The 20069-nt window shown below is 39.9% G+C and overlaps 1 protein-coding gene across 1 annotated transcript in view; it reads right to left on the minus strand.

Moving 5' to 3' along the window:
- NUP188 (nucleoporin 188) overlaps nucleotides 1–20069 on the minus strand; it is a 54877-nt gene that overhangs the window by 15873 nt on the left and 18935 nt on the right. The window contains exons 4-20 of the mRNA XM_075560666.1: nucleotides 19765–19849; nucleotides 17944–18024; nucleotides 17452–17496; nucleotides 16381–16473; nucleotides 16132–16251; nucleotides 13461–13672; nucleotides 12455–12569; nucleotides 11767–11967; nucleotides 10238–10327; nucleotides 6203–6268; nucleotides 5228–5347; nucleotides 4514–4640; nucleotides 2649–2801; nucleotides 2227–2353; nucleotides 1935–2022; nucleotides 1762–1838; nucleotides 359–473 (exon numbers count right to left, since the gene is read on the minus strand). Of these exons, the coding sequence (XP_075416781.1) occupies nucleotides 359–473; nucleotides 1762–1838; nucleotides 1935–2022; nucleotides 2227–2353; nucleotides 2649–2801; nucleotides 4514–4640; nucleotides 5228–5347; nucleotides 6203–6268; nucleotides 10238–10327; nucleotides 11767–11967; nucleotides 12455–12569; nucleotides 13461–13672; nucleotides 16132–16251; nucleotides 16381–16473; nucleotides 17452–17496; nucleotides 17944–18024; nucleotides 19765–19849 (1915 nt within the window). The remainder of the gene's footprint in view (nucleotides 1–358; nucleotides 474–1761; nucleotides 1839–1934; nucleotides 2023–2226; nucleotides 2354–2648; nucleotides 2802–4513; nucleotides 4641–5227; nucleotides 5348–6202; nucleotides 6269–10237; nucleotides 10328–11766; nucleotides 11968–12454; nucleotides 12570–13460; nucleotides 13673–16131; nucleotides 16252–16380; nucleotides 16474–17451; nucleotides 17497–17943; nucleotides 18025–19764; nucleotides 19850–20069) is intronic.

Below are 20069 nucleotides of genomic sequence, written 5' to 3' on the forward strand. Positions count from 1 at the left end.
CAATGCTTACCTGATAGTCATGGTATTAAATCACATGACCTTAGAGGTCTCTTGAGAATATTAAATATATTCACACAGATAAAGTGCCTACTGGAGACCTAATGGCACTGGGGGTTCGGTGTTGGACACTAACCACAAGGTTAATGGTTCCAAGCCAACAGTTGCTCCATGGGAAAAGATACGGCTATGAGTTTCTATACAGAAGTGCAGTCTCAGAAACGCTCTATCAGGTCAATATGAGCTGAAATCAACTCGATGGCAGTGGAGGGATATAACTCAGTATTCTAGGACTGCGGTTCTGCCTCCAGCCAAGACTAGAGCCACAGAACAATTTCAGGGCCATGTGACCAGATTGTACCTTGACGAGAGTAGTAATCAAGCGCAGAAAGGCAATGGTGACCCCATACTCCCCCTGGGGTTGTTCACTGTTCATCAACAGGTTTCCATAGCCTCCAGCGTTCATACCTTCCGCACTGGGAAAAATGAGAGGCAGAGCAAACAATCACTGGTCAATTACAAGGTTTAAAGAAACTGCAATTAATTGACTAGATGGCTCACACATAAGGCAGAAAGCTCTTCAAGGGAATTAATCAAATCTGAGTGATTTTACACTCAGGACAAACATTATGATCATGCTTTATTTATTTCAACATTATGTGCATTATAAAGTGAAAAATCAACTAAACATCAGGGAAACATTGTTGTCTTTTAACAAGAGGGGGCAAGATTAGAATGCTGAGGCAGTAGGATGATGCCTATCAATGGTAATTGTCTACTGGGCAAGATCCAGTGCCCATGAAATAAGGAAAAGCACTGAGTAATGGTAGCTTAAGAAAAAAATGCCATTTTCTAGACCCAAAGGTCTCTGGATTCTCTAGGCTGGGAAGTAAATTCCCAAGTACCTACTATGGCTGCCACTGAGAATGTGCTCCCACTTGCTCTCTGGCTCTAAGCCAGTGGTGATGATGCCCTGAGAGAAGAGAGCAGACTCTCTGCCCCATGTCCCAGTATCTCTTTTACCTTTCCTTAGTCTTCTCTCCAAATTCTAGTCACAGGACTAAATAGGTAAGCAGCCGAACCAAAACCAAACTCATTGCCATTTAGCTGATTCCAATTCACAGTGACCATAAAGGGCACAAGAGAACTGATCCTGTGGCTTTAGAAACCCTTAGAAGGCTATAAATCGGGAACCGATGACAAGGATCTACATATAACCTCCTCCCTGGGGGACGGACAACAGAAAGGTGGGTGAAGGTAGACGTCGGACAGTGCAAGATATGACAAAATAATATATAATTCAAATAATAATTTATAAATTATCAAGGGTTCATGAACAGGAAGGGAAGGAAAAAATGAGGCGCTGATACCAAGGGCTCAAGTAGAAAGCAAATGTTTTGAGAATGATCATGGCAACAAATGTACAAATGTGCTTGACACAACGGATGCACATATGGATTGTGGTAAGAGTTGTACGAGCCCCAAATAAAATGACTTAAAAAAAAGGAGGGTATAAATCTTTATGGGTCAGAAAGTTTCAGCTTCCTCCCAAAGAGTAGTCAGTAGAATTGAACAACTGACCTTGTAATTAGCAGGCCAAGTCGTAACCCATTATGCCACCAAGGTATAAGAACAAAGAAAGTAAAATACGTAAAGAGAAGCTTCCCTAAAAATCCAGTAGAGCAAAGTAAGCTAGACCTGAAGTGTACATGCTCCTCCTGAGGGTGAGTGTACTCTATCCACTCTGAGTGAGACCTGGCTCACCTAATCATCTGACTCATGTTGGAGACAGGGTGAGCCACAAATGGTAAGAACCCTGTATGACGAAGATCAGTCCAGACCTGAGGAGAATAAAAAACAGGTCAAACGTCTATGTTTCTTCACATACACACCAAACGTGACACTTGTGGGGCAGTTGGGAAGACTTGGCACCTCACCTTTGCTGGATTCCGGGCAGCCAAAACAGTCAAACAATTGACACACGAAGCAATGACATCCACAGGGGGGGAGATCACAGCCGTTAGCCTGGGTGGGAAACAGTGCACTGTACTCAACAAGATCATTAACAGAACCTGTTCCATCAAAATAATTTTCCAGTTCTCTCTTCCCAAACCACTCCTTCTCAATAAAAACCCTTAGCTGGGAGTTTCCCACAGAGCAGTCCATATAATTTACACCCACTAGTTCCTGGCAACTGAGAGAACTGCTGAGTTCTCCACAAGGACTCACCGCTGCAGCAGCATGTAGATGCGAGATGTGATTGGCAAGAGGCAGTCTGCAATCGATAGATCTGTACTGATGACCTTATGGACCAGATCAACGATGGGCTTGACCCGCTGGCAGTGTTGAATCACATCTGAAGGGAAAGACAGCCTGTGACCTCGAAAATCAATTCCTTTAAGATCGCTGAATAATGAGTGCAAGAAAGAGAAACTGTCCTAAAATTGACTGAGGTGATGATCATACCACTCTGCCTAATATAAGCCAATTACTGAATTCTGTGATGTGTGAATGCCAATAGTCACTGAGACTAAAATCAGACAAATCTCAATCTTGATGGTCCTGAATGTATGGCCTTGAAATGGCCAATCTATCGTTTAAGCATCTCTACTTCTCCTTCCCATATCGATGTCTCCCACAGCTGGCCTCACCTGCAGTTGAAACAACATGAAGCAGCATTTCAATCTCACAAGTAAAGAGGGTCCAACTGCTGTAGGAATATTCCCAACGTACTAGATAAGCCCTATCATCCAGCATGACTTGGCCCACGGTGCCTTGAGGTATGCGAAGGTTGGTTTGACCTCCTAAAGAAAGAAGAAAACAAACTAGTCTGGGTAGCCTGTAAAGAGGCAACACTTTGATCAAACACCACAATGCAACCACACAAAAATACACTGCCTTGTCTTCAAGAGTTAATATTCCTACTGCTTTGCCATTGAAAATAAACTCTCGTGTCAGCTGGGGAACTGATTCTTTCCATGTGTCTGAATTAAGGATGATTACAGGAATACCTTTAGTTGTAAGAACACTGTGAAACTCAAGAATCGGAAAGGCAAGGTTGACCCTTCTAGGTCTAAATACTTCCAAAGAGCCATACATCTCTTTAACCCACAGGCTCCCAAACTTAACTGAAATACTGCCCCCTTAACAGAAAAAAGTTACTCTGTGTTCCCTGGCAAACTTTTATACTGTAGTCTCTAACGCAGGATAAAGTGTAGGTATCTGAAGAGCTTGCAATACAAAGAATCCAGGACAGAAAAACCCCTCCGGACAAATAATGAGAGTCGTGATGAATACCAGGCGGGGAAGGAGAAGGGGAGGGGAGAAAGGAGGAACCATTCACAATGATCAACATACAACCCCTCCCAGGAGTATGGACAACAGAAAAGTGGGTGAAGGGAGACAGCAATTGGTGTAAGACATTAATATATAAATCATCAAGGGTTCATCAGTGAAGGAGGTGGAGGAGAGGAAAATGAGCTGATATCAAGGGCTCAAGTAGAAAGCAAATGTTTTGAGGATGATGGCAACAAATGTACAAATGTGCTTCACACAATGGATGTGTGTATGGATTGTGATAAGAGTTGTACGAGCCCCCAATAAAATGATTTTTAAAAAGCGTAGTATATGCTCTTATAGCAGCTCCAGCCCCCCATGGATCGGCTTAGCACCTTGGGGGGCGGGGTGGGGGATTATCACTCACTTTGGGAAAGACTGCTCTAAACTTTCCCAGAATCCTATACTCTCATTTTCACCATGTCAACATGGCAGATTTGCATCCTCCATAAACTTAATCGTGTTCCTTTTTAACATTCTTTGAGTTTGGGAAATAAAGAAGTCTCAAAGGGCAAGATCAGGGGGCTGTGGCATGATCAAATTCTCAGAGGGTAGCCCTTGTGACTCTCAAAGAATGAACAGGGATGTTGTAGTGAGGGAAAATAATTCCCTGGCAAAACGTTCCAGGCCTTTTTCTCAGCAATGCAATTTCCAGGTTTTTTTTTTTAAAAAAAACTTCCTAATAAGCTTCACGTTCACTGGTCCCACCTTATGAAATCCTCAGAAACAGCTTCCATAACCTTCTGCGCCGGTCTGAGTACCTGGATTTAACTGGCCCAGCAGGTTCTGATTGTGTTTTGTTGTTTTTTTAAGGCGCCCTAATCAGACTAAGACAAGTGCAGTACTGGAAGAACTTGTCTGCAACCCCCACTGACCACAGAGACATACACCTTTTGTTCGGAATAAACCGATGCACACATGGAAAGGAATTCTAGTTGTAGTACTTCTTGATTTACCCTTATACGCGTTATTTGAAATAGACAACCTAAGTATGTATGGGAGAGTGGGGGTGGGGAGATTCATTACATATGAGAGAAAGTATGAGCATTTACCAACAAATTAACACACACGGGGGCAAGGAGAAGGCCCTGCTTTCGAGGCACCTTGCATTAAACAGTTAAAACAGCAATACTGAGGTGGTCATAAAACGGCTACTGAGCCAAGGATCCCGTGATCTTACCCAGAGGGTACAGAAGTCTGGGTGCCTGCCTCCGCCAGAGAGTTCCATCTTCATGAGAGATCACATCGTGGGGCTTGTGCTTATAGAGCTCATTGTAGAAAGACATCTTATCCAAGAAACTATACACCTGCCAACATACACAAAGTTCCCAGTCAGCCGTTCGTCCAGGGGCCACGCGGGGTGGCTCTCCCATCTACGTATGTGCTCTTTCAGATTGTGAGCATGACAACTCCGAAACCCCATGCAAGTCTGCTGTCAGGACTCCTCTTGAAATTGCCTTCTGCCCTCCTCTTCAGTTTCCACATTCTGTAGCACCCAGATCAAGTCCTTTCCTCATCCCACGAGAGTTTCCACTCCAGGGCAGTATTCTTTTTAGCACTCACATCATTATTTGCTAGGGTTTTTTCGGTTGTTGTTGTTATTTGGACATTCATTGGTTTAATTTAGTTATTTCTTGTATCTATTACTCCCTTTGAACTAGCTTCTAAGAAATTTTTATAATTCTTATTTGTTTTTATATTACCTATCATATCCTACTAAATTAGAACTTAATAAATACAAATCTTTTACTTAATTGCATAGAAATGAGAGGCTATCTTTGGCATCTTTCATTCAACTCCAGACTAACTCTTGTCACAACAGTGGAATTTCAATGTGGAAAGCAAAAAGGGTCCCCCAAATACCTCCTAGTCTCTTTTGGGCTGAACAACTCACCTTTTTGGCAGTGGATTTCCCCGATACAAGGGCTCGGAGCAATTGTAAGAGGGGGGACAGGAGATGGGGAAACATTCCACATACGCTGTCCAGAATGATCCCAAGGCCCGAGGTCGGTTCCTATAGTCGGGAAAGGGAGAAGCTGTTTACTTTCACATTGTCCACAATCAACTCCTCTCCAGCAATTACAACAAAGTCCAAAACAAGCCTTTCCTTTAGCAGGCATCATTTCTCTCTAATAACTTAAGATGTTCAGGTATTTACAGAAAAAGTTATTAACAATTACCTCAGGACTTTACAAAAAAAAAAAGGACTGCTGTTTTACGCAGTGACAGCTCCCTCGTCATCTTTTCTATGGAAGACAATACAGTTTACCTGTGCAGGTTTACACGAAGGTGACACCCACCCATACCAAGTCAGCATTTAGCCATCAGCATGACTAACAATCCTTCACAGCAGCTTCTCCCAGGAATGCTGTGACCCTAGGACATCGCATTAAAGAACCCTTCCTTATTCATCAGCTGGAGACTGACGTCAATGCTGGTGAGAAACTGTTTTCACTCAGGGCAAATCCTTACTCCAACCAGAAAACTACTCCGACAATAGAACACAGGTACGATCTGCCAATAGTACTTTCAAGAGTTTGGGGAATACTGCTACCTAAAAGATTCTGATTGCGAAAAAAGATATGGTGGGTAGGATAACACACTGGTTAATAATTTGGGCTACAGACCTAAGTTAGACAGACCTGGTCCCTGATCCCAGTGTCGTCTCTTTCTAGTTGTGTGACTTTGGTCAAATCAATTCACATTTCTGAGTGTTTCTTTTGCAAACGACATACAGCATCTTATTCATAGACTTTCATGAAGATTTAATGAGGACTACTTATAAATGTTTTCTATAGGACACAGTAAGGCTTCATAAAATCTTTTGCTCCCAAGAATAGTGTAGTGTGACTCTCTCAGACATACTTACTGTTCCCCAAAACAGTTCTGGAAGAGAAGGGTCTGCCAGAACTTCACATGCTGTGTCAATTACATCCTGTCAGAAAAGAGGAAGAGAAAATGGTTTATTTTCCTTGGTTAAACTAATGTTTTTCAAAAAGTATAATCTGTTAAAAACAAAACCACTAATAAATACTCCCATATAGTATGCCAGAAAGAACTCTTGAGATCATACAACAGTGACAATACCTATTTTACATGATTGTAGTAAGGATCAAGTTACAGTGCTAGGACATGGTCTACATATTTGAAAATGCCATGTAAAGGTTAAGCCATCACTAGACTCAGCGGTAGTGCTCTCCTAGGGGGCAAGAGCACTTGTCTCTTCCACCGTTTTACCCTCAACACCCAGTGCATGTAACAAAGGCTTGCAGAGTCATTTTTCGTTTGTTCATTCCAGTACGAGGACTCCTGCAATGCCCAGCGAGCCTTAGGACGACCAAGTCCATTGCTGTGGGGTTGGTTTTACCTCATGGTAACTCCGTATGTGGGGTCAGAGTAGAAGGGTGCCCCATGGAGCTGTCAATGGCTGATATCCCAGAAGTGGAGAGAGGGCCAAGGCACATTTGGGTGGACTCTAACCACCACCCTTTTGGCTAGCAGCCAAGCTATTGCATTTCCTGGGAACCCACCACAGTTATACAGTAGAATCAATCTAAATGGGACCAGATTTTGGCAAAGCATACCGAGCTTACTCTATGTTCCTAGACCCCTGGAAATTAAGTATTTCGATTAAGATCAACCTCAGTTTTTTTCCACTGATAAAGAAATACTCATTTTAATCACTCTAGTGCCAAACATGATTCTAAAACAAGACACCAGTTATTAAAAATAAACAATAACACCATTGTGGTGGAAACAATCCCAGTAATCACCAACATATGAATGGATAAATAAAATGCACCGTGTGTACAATGAAGTGTTACTCCACAAACAAAGGCATGCCACTCTAATACAAGGTACGACGTGGGTAGACTTTGAAAACATGATGCTAAGTGAAACATCACAGCCTGAGTTCATGTTTATGAAATAACAAGGATAAATGCGTAGACACTGAAAATAGGTTAGTAGCGACTATGGGCTAGGCAGGGGGCGAGCAGAAAGTTACTGCTTAAGGGGTACACCATTTGTTTTAGAACTATTTAGCGGTGATGGTTGTGTAGCAAGGTAAACTGCATACTAGAAAATGGTAAATGTTCACCCTCACAACTGCAGTTATGGTTTCAGTTCATAATGAAAGCCAGTGCGCCCATCCACCTTGCGGCAGGTCTTCTCTGCTTTTCCCAGCACTGCTGTCTCCTGTGCTGTTGTCAGGTGCCATCACGTTGGTTCCAACGCACAGCGACACATGAACAACAGAATGAAACACTGCAGTCGTGTGCCACCTCACAGTTGTCATGCTTCAGCGCGTTGTTGCAGCCACTGTGTCCATTCCTCTCTGCTGAGGACTCTCCTCTTTCCCCGCCCCTCCCTCCACTTGACCGTGGTGTCATGATGTCTTTCTCCAGGGACTGCTCTCCCCTGACAGCATGCCCACAGGACAAGGGGTCTTCAGAAAGTTAGTAGGAAAAAGGAGTTAAAAGATCATGGAATTTCTCCACAAAGTCTTAAGTCTTCTCACATGTGATAAATCCTCAAGGAGTATTCGGACTGGACTTCCTTCAGGATAATGTGTTTTTCTTCTGGCAGTTCATGATCCTGTCGGTATTCTTTGCCAATACCGCAAATCAAATGCATAAGTTCTCTTGCCTTCCTTATTCACTGTCCAGTTATTACATGCATATGAAGTACATGGAGTCAGATGCACTAGTCCTCAAAGTAACATCTGTGCTCTTTGACATCTTAAATAGGTCTATGCAACTTGCCAGACGCAATGTCTTTTTTCTTGACTGCTGTTTCACGAGCACTGATTGTAAATCTCAGTAAAAAATGAACTCCCTGACAACGTCAACCTTTTCTCCGTTTTATCATGTTACCTACTGGGCCAGTTGTCAAGATTCTGATGTTTTTTTCTCCCCCAGCAGCCGTCGCATCCCTAGCCCCCCGATTTTTTTATATACAATTTTGTTGGCACATAATCCACATATCAACCAATTCAGCCATTCAATCACCAAAAAGAATTATATAATCAGTACCACAATCACTTTTAGAGCATTTTCTCCCTCCCATGATTAAATCACCTTTAGATTGAGTTGTGCAATCACATTTAGTTCTAATGCTCCCTCACCTTCCCGCCTTGCTTGTGGTATGAATGTCATTGTTCAGCAATGTCTGCATTCTGTATAGTCATCTATCTTTTCAATGAGCAAAAACAGAGATCTCTTCCAGTCAGTTGGCCAGGTATCCGTCTTCTAAATCTCTGGGCAGAAGAGTGAGTGCTTTTCAGTACTTCATCAATTTGGTGAAACATTTCACTTGTTACTCCATTAATTTTGGACTTTTTCCTTCAGTTTGCCAGTTCTTATCATAGCTACCTCTGAAATGGTAGTGCCTCTGTGTCTTCCTTCTATCTTCTTTTTTTAAAATCATTTGTTAGGGGCTCATACAACTCTTCCACAATCCGTACATGCATCATTTGTGTCCAGCACATTTGTACATTTGTTGTCATCATCATTCTCAAAATACCTGCTTTCTACTTGAGCCCTTGGTATCAGCTCATTTTTCCTCCTCCCTTCCTGTTTCCCCCTCCCCCTTCTATCTTCTTTTGGTGTTTCCTGTATCATTCAATATTTTGCCCACAAAATCTTTTAATATTGCTGCTCGAGGTTTGGATTTTTCCTTTAGTTTGTTCGGCTTGAGATAAGCATGCACTATTCAATAACACTTTCTGTGATGATAGAAATGTTCTATATTTGTGCTACTATGGCTATTAATGTACTTGATATGTCTAATGTATCTAGGAGGTAGAGTTTTTTAAATTTTTACTTAATTTAAATTTTTATTTATTTGTTAATTTAAATTTAAACACATGTGACTACCACAGTTCTAGACAAAGTAACTTGAAATATTTATCGCCCAATTAATGGACCTCATTTGGAGCCTAATTCAAATACACCTATGATAAATTTATGATATTCCTGAGGCAACTGAGGCCCTGGGTAGTGTAAGTGGTCAATTTCCCGGCTGCTAACCAAAATGTTGGAGGATTAAGTACCCCCAGAGGAAGAATGGTCTAGAGATCCAGTTATGAAAATTGTCAGCCTCTGAAAACCCGATGGAGCACAGTTCTACTCTGACACACAAGGGACTGCCCTCAGTCAATATTGAACTGCTTTGGAAATTTAATATATGAAGACACCGATCTTTTAGACGTGACAATGCTATCAATCTAAAACTTGGTGAAATATTCACAGATGAAGTTAAATGCTATCTAGGATTTACTTAAAAATAAGATTGGGCGAGGGACTGAAGCAAGCTTAGTCGACAATTGCTGGGAACTGGTGATTGATCTGCTGGGTTTAGGTTACAAAATAGTAACTCTGTGACATCAGAAAACTTTTATCATACATGCAGAAAATGTTTGGCAGGGAACATCATTTTCAAAATGGCAACAGAATTTATCTGGTGTGGAAGGAATGCGCTTTCTTCTTTTGATCACTATTCTCTGACTTTCCTACATGTACCGCTTGTACAATACAATAAACAAAAATGAACAGTAATCCATGGGGGCCAAATTTATAAATTATTAAGGGTTCGTGAAGGAGGATGGGGGAGGAGGGAAATGAGCTGATATCAAGGGTTCAAGTAGAAAGAAAATGTTTTGAGAATGATGATGGCAACATATGTAAAAATGTGCTTGACACAATGGATGGATGTATGGATTATGGTAAGAGTTGTATGAGCCCAAAATAGAATGACAACAACATTCTAAAAAAAAACAACAACCAGCAATCAACAAATTATCGCCTCAGTGAGGGTCAGATGATCAGCCGTTTGGGGGTGCGGTAGGGAGATGATTGTCAAGCTGGGCACTGAGAGTATGACCTCATGAAAGTCCAACACTGACCTGCTGATTGCCCAGCGTGTGCAGCTCCAGCGAGGTCAGGACGAAGGAGAGGAGTCCATAGATGCACATGCATGCAGTGCTGGTGGTGCACTGCAAAGGCAAAGGGGGCCGTGAATAACCCTTCCCCAGAGTCAGCCTAATCTTAGTGGGTTTAATACAGTTCCAGCAAACAAGCAGGAGGAGAATCCACATTCTCATAACTGTCCTAACCATGAAATTACAGTACAACCAAGAATAAAATAAAAATCAGTTCTAAAATGATCAAAACTTTACAAAGAAAGGAAAAAATCAAAGTCTGGGAGGGGAGTAAAAGAAAACTATATTTGTTCTAGAGAAAGAGTAGAATTTCTGTGCTGACGTAAGCACTGCGACTGCCATTAGATAATTCAACCAGTGCCAACAAATGGGACTCTTTGGTTCGGTTTCATTTAGCCTATTAAAGCACGCAGAGTAGCATGCCATTGTGCCACACAAAGGAAGCACTAACATAGGACTTGAGAATTTCACATTTATCCTGTTAGAATTGAGTCATTCCCCCCCCACCCCCCCAAAAAAATCCCCAGTGTGGGCAAATTTATTTTCTAGGAATATGCTTGTGAGCCAGAGTACCACCTAACAGGTCCAAACTATGCCCACCCACAACTTACTAGTTATTACTAGCTACATTGGGGTCAATTATGCCTCAATTTCCTAATCTGTAAAACAAGTGTATTGCACAGAAAAATGCTGACACATGCTACATGAATGAACCTTGAAAATATTATGCAACGTGAACTAAGTTAGACAAAGACTACTGCTGTATGATCTTACTTAAATGAAATATTTAGGACGGGAAAATTCAGAGAAAAAAGTGGCTAATAAGAGGTGAGGTGGGGGAAGATGGGGAGCAATTACTTAAGAGATACTGAGTAATTAAAACCGTGCATGCAGGGATGATACTTATACAACATACTAAATGTAATTCAAATCGCTGCAAGAATCATACACTTAAAAACAGTCAAATGGCAATTTTTTTGTTATACAGGCGGTTCTCAATCTACAATGTATTCTAGTTATGATGAACCGCACTTACAACAATCTGGTTTGTTTGTATTAGTTTATCTTATCTTCAGTAAGAAACAGTATGTACAATATGGCAGCACATTAATTTTCCAATCTAATCAAATCTTAGATGTTCATATTTAACATTTCCAAGCCTCAAAGACAAATGAAGGTTGGATTTATAAGGCTTATAATAAAATGCAGTAATACTGAGAAATTAAAAACAGAGGTATTCAACTTCTGGTAAAAACTGTTGCAGGAATGGAACCGGATCTTAAATCAGGAACAAACCTGCATATTTGGCATTTGAAAAGTGTTCAGGAATGAAACAATACAATGTGTGCAGCACAGTGTCTACTCACAGAAAACGCTCCATAAAGGACAGTTACTCTACGACTGACATCACTGTGACTATTATCATAGCTCATAAGGAAGCTCTGCTCGCGCTTTGCCCGTTCCCAGACTCGCACACACAGGGTAGGACTCACGTCATTGCCCCCACTGGCAAGTGACTGGAGGAGCTGGGTCAAGTACTGAAATGCATTGAGCTGGATGGCTGTACCCCCTATTTTCCGAACCACAGTGCTCGTCTCTTCCGGGCTCAGGGTGTGACGGAGGAGAGCCCAGGCCAAAAGTACAGGGGCATGATGAGAAATGTCCCCAAAGGTCAACACCAAATGGTCCATATCCTAAGGAGAAAGAGATATCCACTGCATTACTAAACCAAAAGGGTCAAGACCCTTCCAAAGGATTCTTCCTCATGCTCGTAAGCCCTCGTTCATCTCTAGAGGCTTCAAAGTACCAGCCTCTTTCCCTTTAACCACAAGTTTGTTTGTTCCTGATTTTAAATTGTCCTAATTGAGGATTATAAAATACATGTTTCAAATAAAAGACTCTTTGGAAATTTACCCTGATCTTTCATGACTCTCTCTTCATTTTCTGTTTTCCTACCTATTGCATCCCCAGCACCCCCTTCATTCACAGGCCACACACGGGCAGAAGACTGCCACGGTTCTGTCCCTGGGCCTTTTCCCTTGCACCACTTCTAGCTGTGACCACACTCACTCTCGGAGTCTAAATCATTACCTCTGTAGGCTACTGACTGACAAATCGGCGACATCTAACTATTTAACGATAAGGAACCTTAAATTCCACAAGACGCTATTCCAAGTTCACCTGACAAATAAGCCCATCCTGGGCAAACTGGTGCAGCTCTCTCCTGTCATCCAGAGCACACTTGTGCAAGGATTCAATGTCCATGCCTTCCACCAGAATAAGGGCACTGAAGTAGCTGGAAAGAAACACAGTATTACAGTTTCATACATGCTGCTTGGAATCTCATTGGAGAAGAAAGAAAAAGCAACACTTTAATACCAACAAAATTATTGAGATATTTTACCCTTTTTTCTTTTAGTACCAAGTCTTTGAAATCCAGTATGTCTTTTAAACTTCCAACACACAATTCACACTGGCCACTTTCTTCCGAGTGTTCAGTAGTCTACCATCACGGACAGCACAGACCTAGTATTCAAGGTTTCCACAGCCTCCAATTACACCTGGCCTACATTAACTATCTCCTGCTCCGGTGTGTATCTTTGCTCATAGAATGACCAAGCTAAAAGCCAAACCCATTGCCATTGAGTCGGTTCCAAAGCAGAGTCATGCTGTCAGAGTAGAAGGGCCCCCGTGGGCGCCCAGGGCAGACATTTCTGTGAAAGAAGCGCCACAGCATTCTCCCATGGAGCAACTACCAGCTTTTCACTCCACCGACTGCACCGCCAGGGTTGTTTTCACAGGAAGAATGGGCACCACAACATGGCTCTACCCACTGTCACCCCCTGCCAAAGAAGGTCAAGAACACATCTGCCTTGCTCATTAATCACTGTCATCAGCAGCTGCCTGTGACCTACAACACTGGCCATATTTGTGTGTGGAATGGATAGACGAACCCTTCAGATGAAGAGAGGGAGAATATAATGCTTAATTGCAGAGAAGAATATGTCCTCTCAATCCCAGACTTTCATCACTGTATGACATGAAACAAAGTGGTAGATCATCCATTTCACTACCCATTACTGTGGACAAGTTATCGTGCACTCACTCGGTCACGTGAATGCAGGAGTATCAATGTTCTAATCTAACACTGTACAAGTTCTATTCCCTTCAATTAATCCAGACTTACCCAATCCGATCCACAAAATGATCCATGGTCTCATCCACCAGATGCCTATTGGTCTGCCTGCTACCGAATCCTTGCTCTTTAAACATCTTAGTCAACACCAACAGGTCACTTGGTACCATTTCAAAGTAAGCATAATAAAGGAAAATGATTTCTAGCAGCATGGATTGTTCCCGAAGGCATTGAACAAACCAGCGAGACACTTGGCGCTCAGTCTGCACAATCAATGAAGAAAACACAACAAAAAAGCAAAATTAAAGAATAGTCATTCTTCTTTCCTTTCTATCAACATATTCCTAAATCTGATAATAAATTGCTTTTTCCACTTAACAACAGATCTTAAACATTTCCTACAGTAGAATATATGAGGGATTTCCTTATTTTGCTTTCTTTAGAGAGCTGCAAAGTAATTTACTGCAGCGGATCTTCCACAGAATGGGCAATCAGATCCTCATTATTTAAAATTTGCAAAGTACTTCACTGTATGGAAATATTCAAATTTATTTTAACCAGTCCGCTTAGATGGGCATTTAGGCAATTATCGATCAATTACCATTGAAATTAATGCCACATAATTAATAAAACAAGACAAATAATCCCCAATGACCAAGGGGATCTGAACACTTTGTCAAGACTCACATTACAGAGCAATATACTCAATTACTGTCAAATACATATTATTTCAAGTGTACATGACACATTCACTGAGACAGATCATATGTTGAGCCACAAAGCAGGGGATAGGAAATTTTAAAATGTTGAAATTATACATAGTATGTTCTCTAACCATACTGGAATCAAATGAAAACCTACTAACAATCAGCTAGTTAAGAAAATGTCCCATGTTTGGAAATTACACATTTCTACATAACGCAAAAATTATTTCAATAGAGTGATACAGATAATATATAAAAATTTGTGAAATGCAGCTAAAAGCAAAGCTTAAAACAAACTTTGTAGTTATTAAATTAGAAACGCTCTAAGGTCAGCCGAGGTCTACCTTAAGAAATCAGACACAGACCAAATTAAATCCAAGGTAAGCAGGAAGAAATAGTAGAGATCAGAAATGAATGAAAATAGTTATCTACCCAGATAAATGAAAACTTGTGTCAACAGAAAAGCCTGTAAGTTAAAGTTCAGTCTATTGTTCATAATAGCAAAAAGAAATGAAAACTCAAATGTCCATCAATTAGTGAATGGCTAAATTATGGTAAACTTAAACAATGGCATATTATTCAACCATAAAAAAAGAATGAAGTAGTACATGCTACACCACAGATGAATCTCAAAGCACTGTGCTCAGTGAAAGATGACCAAAAACGACTATATATTCTATGGCTCTAATTGTAGGGACGTCCAGAAAAGGTAACACCATAATGGCAGAAAGGAGACGCACGGATGCTGGAGACAGAGGACAGAGACTGATGACAGGTCGGCAAAGGACAACTGTCTGGGAAATGCTTTACATACTGATCATGCTAATGTTGACTGTATAAAGTGATATTCAACAGCCAACACTCATTAAATGCACGTTTAAATATATTTTGGGTATAAATTATACTTCAATGAAATTAGGGGAATTGGAGACTACATTTACAGGACATTTCCCATTAATACACAGTATTTACAGGATGAATTCCTAAATTGGAACTACTTGACAAAAAATGTGCTTTTAAAAATTTTAGATCGTATCATACTTTCTATTAAGATTTGTATCTGTTTATATTTATGGAGCACAAAATGATTGGTTTCATGAATCTTCATTATTTTGCTCATTTTTCTCTGGGACTGTTTATTTCTTTACTTGTTAATTTAAAGGGACTATATATTTTAAAGTTATTAACCTTTTCTGTTGCGCTGACCTTGTGACTTTTTTAAAAACATTTTTCACTTTACCTTGCAGGCTTCTTAATTTGATGCTGTTATATTTATCTTCTTCGTCTTTTATTTAAAAAATTATTTCCAAAGTACACTTAACAAAACCTTTCCCAATCAAAACCAAACATAAATAAAAACTCCGCTTTCCTCTAGTGCTTTAATAGTTGTTTTCTTTGTTTTTCCTTTAGCTCATTGATATATCTCAACTTCATTTCAAGGGGAGACATTAAGAAATACAGCTTTTTATTTTTTCAGTGGCTTATCCAGTAGCTCGAACACCACAAAGGAAATAATACAACTTTTTCTCACTGAAATGAAGTATCACTTTTAGCATGCATTCATTTCCTATCAATACTTGGGCCTATTTCGAGACTCTCTGTTCGCCAGCCCTAAGAATTACGGGCACGGCAAGATATGACAAAACAACGATGTATAAATTACCAAGGGCATATGAGGGAGGGGGGAAGGGGGAGGGAGGAGGGGAAAAAAAAGAGGACCTGATGCAAGGGGCTTAAGTGGAGAGCAAATGCCTTGAGAATGATTGGGGCAGGGAATGTATGGATGTGCTTTATACAATTGATGTATGTATATGTATGGATTGTGGTATGAGTTGTATGAGTCCCTAATAAAATGTAAAAGAAGAAAAGAGAAAAAAATGATTAGGGCAAAGACTGTACAGATGTGCTTTATACAATTGATGTATGTATATATATGAACTGTGAAAAGAATTGTATGAGCCCCAATAAATTGTTAAAATTAAAAAAAAAAAAAGAATTACGGGCACAGTACCACATACCATGAGGTGTCCGTGTGACTCCCATGTCGGTGCCTCAGTTTCATAAAGCTCTTCAAACTGCTTCCTGTATTTTGAAACTAGCTCCTTCTCTAATTTATCAACACAGTCTGCATATTCAACCTTAAAAAATCAAAAGAATAAATTACAGTGTAAGAGATAAGTATTTAAGGTGAATTTGATTAACATAGAATAATTTAAAAGGGCTGAAGATACAGGGCAAAGAGAGGCAAGAAGCCTAAATGAGCTCACCCTGTAGGGGTGCCTTTCATCTTGGAAGTAAGTAAGAAGGTGTAAGACACAACGAAGAATATATGTTCTTTCTTCATAGTAATAATCTGCAATCTGGAAAATTTCAAAGAATTAAAATCTCTTACTCATCTTTACAAAAAAGATACTCAATTATACCTTTGCTTATCATCACTTAAAGATGTAAAAAGTTGGGTTAATATCACAGAAATGGATATATATTTAAAAAAAGAAAGAAATGGATATCTATTTAGTCCAAAAGTAAAAAATCTCCATAAACTAAGTTACCAAATTAAAACATGCAAGACAAACAGAATTACTGTTTCATCATATAAACAAGTTTTCACGCAAATTTTCTATCACCATTTTTCAGAGCATTTAAGTAACATACAATGCTATATATAAACTGGCAGGTAAAAAAATATTAAAGTAAATATAAAAATATCACTGATACATGTATTAATTGCTATAACTAAGATATTTTATTATCAGTGAATAGCAAATCAGGTATTACTTCATAATCGATGGTCAAATTTCTATTTTAAAATAAGCTCTTAAGTCAAATTGTTGCCGGGGATTAAGGGAGGAAAGGGTAGAGAAATAAAGAAACAAATTAATTCTACTGAATTTAGATCTAGAGCAGTGGTTCTCAGCCTGTGGGTCACAACCCCTTTGGGGGTTGAACCACCCTTTCACAGGGGTCACCCGATTCATAATAGGTAGCAAAATTACAGTTACGCAGTAGCAATGAAAATAATTTTATGGTGCGGGGGCACCACAACATGAGGAACTGTTGAGAACCACTGATCTAGGGGAAAAAATATCTATAATCAATTCTCACCACCAATGATGAAAGATTATCCACCAATGATGAAAGATTACCTTCTGGATAAATTCCTAAGCCTGAGTCAGTAGGGTAAATAGGCATTTCATAAATGAATCAATATGCATCTTCATTAAGACCTCACTGCTCACTCAACAGAAGAGTCAAAGGTCAAAAACTGATCAAGGAGAACAAAGTCAAGAAGCTGTTGTCTGAGTGTATATCAAAGAATGAAGATGGTGACTACTAACCTTCAGAATCAAGGCCTGGCTCTGCCTCTCGTCTTGTATTACCGTCTGAAGGAAAACCAATAGTCAAGAAGCCATCTTCTAGGCAACATTCAATTATCAATGTGAAAGGTACATATCTTTATTTCCACCCCTCAATATTTTAATTGTGATTCATTTCTGAAAACAGTTTTTACCTAAGGATATCCAAATCTAAGCCCAGATCCCTTTCTCAGCTCTGGTCTTCATTCCCTCATGTGTAAAATGAGGGCCTAGACAAGTCCTTTTCAGCTCTGACATCATAAGATCTATGATTAACATGTCAATCTTTGATCTATTCCCCACTCCCAAAACCAAAGGACAAACATCAGCTTGAAGCCGATTGGCTTTGTAAGTTTTTACAAAGTCTTTTCTGAAAATGATCATATCTGATCACTTAACTCTGTTGCAAAGAACTGGTAGCAAAGATCTAAAAGCAATAAAGGCTGGGGATGGGAGCTGGATATAATCACAAACCTTCAATGAGCCCCGAGTACCCCTGTAATCCTCTTGAAGGTAACACTGAAGTAACTGCACACTCTGTTCTTCATCAAGACCCTGAAATGTACAGGTTTATAATGAAGAAGAGCCACATCAGCTGAGAAACCATAAATAGAATGCAAAGCATTCTGATGATCTGTCCTCTGGAATGAACACAGGGATTAAACAAATAGAATTCCTTTTGAAATTTTTCATATAACATAATTTCAAACCTAAAGAATAGAAAAATAGACATGCAATTGACAGGATGATGCCAGAAGCAAGTGTCCTTATTCATATTATCAATACAACAACAGGTATGAACTGGCTTCCAGATTTAAGTGAGAATACTTAAATATGAGGGGCTACCCCACCCCACGAAAACGGAATTTTTTCCCAAAGCTATGTATTTAAATTTTTTTCAAAACAGTTTTATCACCTTCAAAGTACTCTCCATTACACTTAATACAGTTGTTAAAACTGTGATTCCATTCTGGGAAATATTTTTCAAACACATCTGGATAGAGAAACCCCTCGTTTTTATCTTAACCTCTTCTACATTGTCAAATTGCTGTCCTTTCATGTCCCTCCTTATTTGCCGAACAAAAAGAAGTTGCGCAGAGCAGGGTCAGGTGAGTAAGGTGTGTGGGGTAAGGCATGCTCTTTTTTGCCAAAACCTGGCACACTGAGATGGCTGCATGAGCAAGTGCACTGTCCTAGTGGCAAAACCAGTCCCCCGTCTGCCACAAATGAGGCCTTTTTTGTCACACACAGTTACACAATTTTACCAGAACCTCTAAATCAGCAGTTCTCAACCTGTGGGTCGCGACCCCTTTGGTAGTTGAAAGATTGACCTTTTCACAAGGGTCGCCTAAGATCATCGGAAAACACAAATATTTCACAATATATAATTACATATTGTTTTGTGATTAATCACTATGCTTTATGTCTAATGATGTTTAATTTGTAACAATGAAAACACATCCTGCATATCGGATATGTACATGATGATTCATAACAGTTGCAAAATTGGTTATGAAGTAGCAACAAAAATAATTCTATGGTTGGGAGTCACCACAACATGAGGAACTGTATTTTGAGGGTTGCGGCATTAGAAGGTTGAGAACTACTGCTCTAGATAGAAAGCTTGATTAACAGTCTGACCTGGTGGAAGGAACTCCAAATGCACTAGGAGTTGACATTTTCTTCCATTAGGGAAGTTGACAGACGTCCAGAACATGGTTTGTCATCAAACGACATTTCACCTTTTTGAAATGAGAAAACCACTCGTACACTTGAGTTTTTCTCATAGCGCTGTCCTTGTAAGCTGTGTTCAACATCACAACAGTTTCTGCACCATTGTTCCCAAGCAGGAAACAAAATTTCATAGCTGCAGGCTGTTCTCTTAAATTAGCCATCACAAAAAATGAGATTCGAGAGAAACTGCTTTTATGAAAATAATTCACTGTGACCAGAGAGAACCTTCCCAGGCGACACCATTGGGTACACTAACTCAGAGCAAGTTGCTCGATGTTTGTCTAGCAGGAAGACTTCGTACTACAAAAGCGCCATCCAGTGAAGCCTTTTTAAATGGTTTGGTTTTTTTTTTTGGGGGGGGGCTACCCCATACTATTCAAACACAAACTGGTCAATTTAAATACAAACTAGGCCACACTGGACATTTTTTCAAACACAGGCTCAAATTAAGCTCCTAAATTAAAATAAACCGCATTTCACTAACCACAACTAACAATGCAACCATGCTTATTCACACTGTAGCAAATGAATGGAGCCAGTCCAGTGCTAATTTTTACTCACCAAAAACTTGCTGATTCTTAAAGCCAGCTCCTTCAGTGCTGAAGCTACCTCTTTATTTGCTTTCACTTTTTCAGCTGAACTTGGACTATAAAAAGAACAATGAATCATTTCCTCATTCTTATAACTCTAGAGGTTTAAAATAAAAATACTACAAGATATTTTTATTACAGACCTTTTCTGCCTGTAAGTGCCTACGAAATATACACATACACACACACAAACAAGTTCACCTTTATAGTTCCTATCAAAAACATTTATTATTCCTAAGTAATAAATATACTACATGTGTTACAAACTACTGTTAT

Source organism: Tenrec ecaudatus, chromosome 10 (assembly GCF_050624435.1).
Source record: "Tenrec ecaudatus isolate mTenEca1 chromosome 10, mTenEca1.hap1, whole genome shotgun sequence".
NCBI lineage: Eukaryota > Metazoa > Chordata > Mammalia > Afrosoricida > Tenrecidae > Tenrec > Tenrec ecaudatus.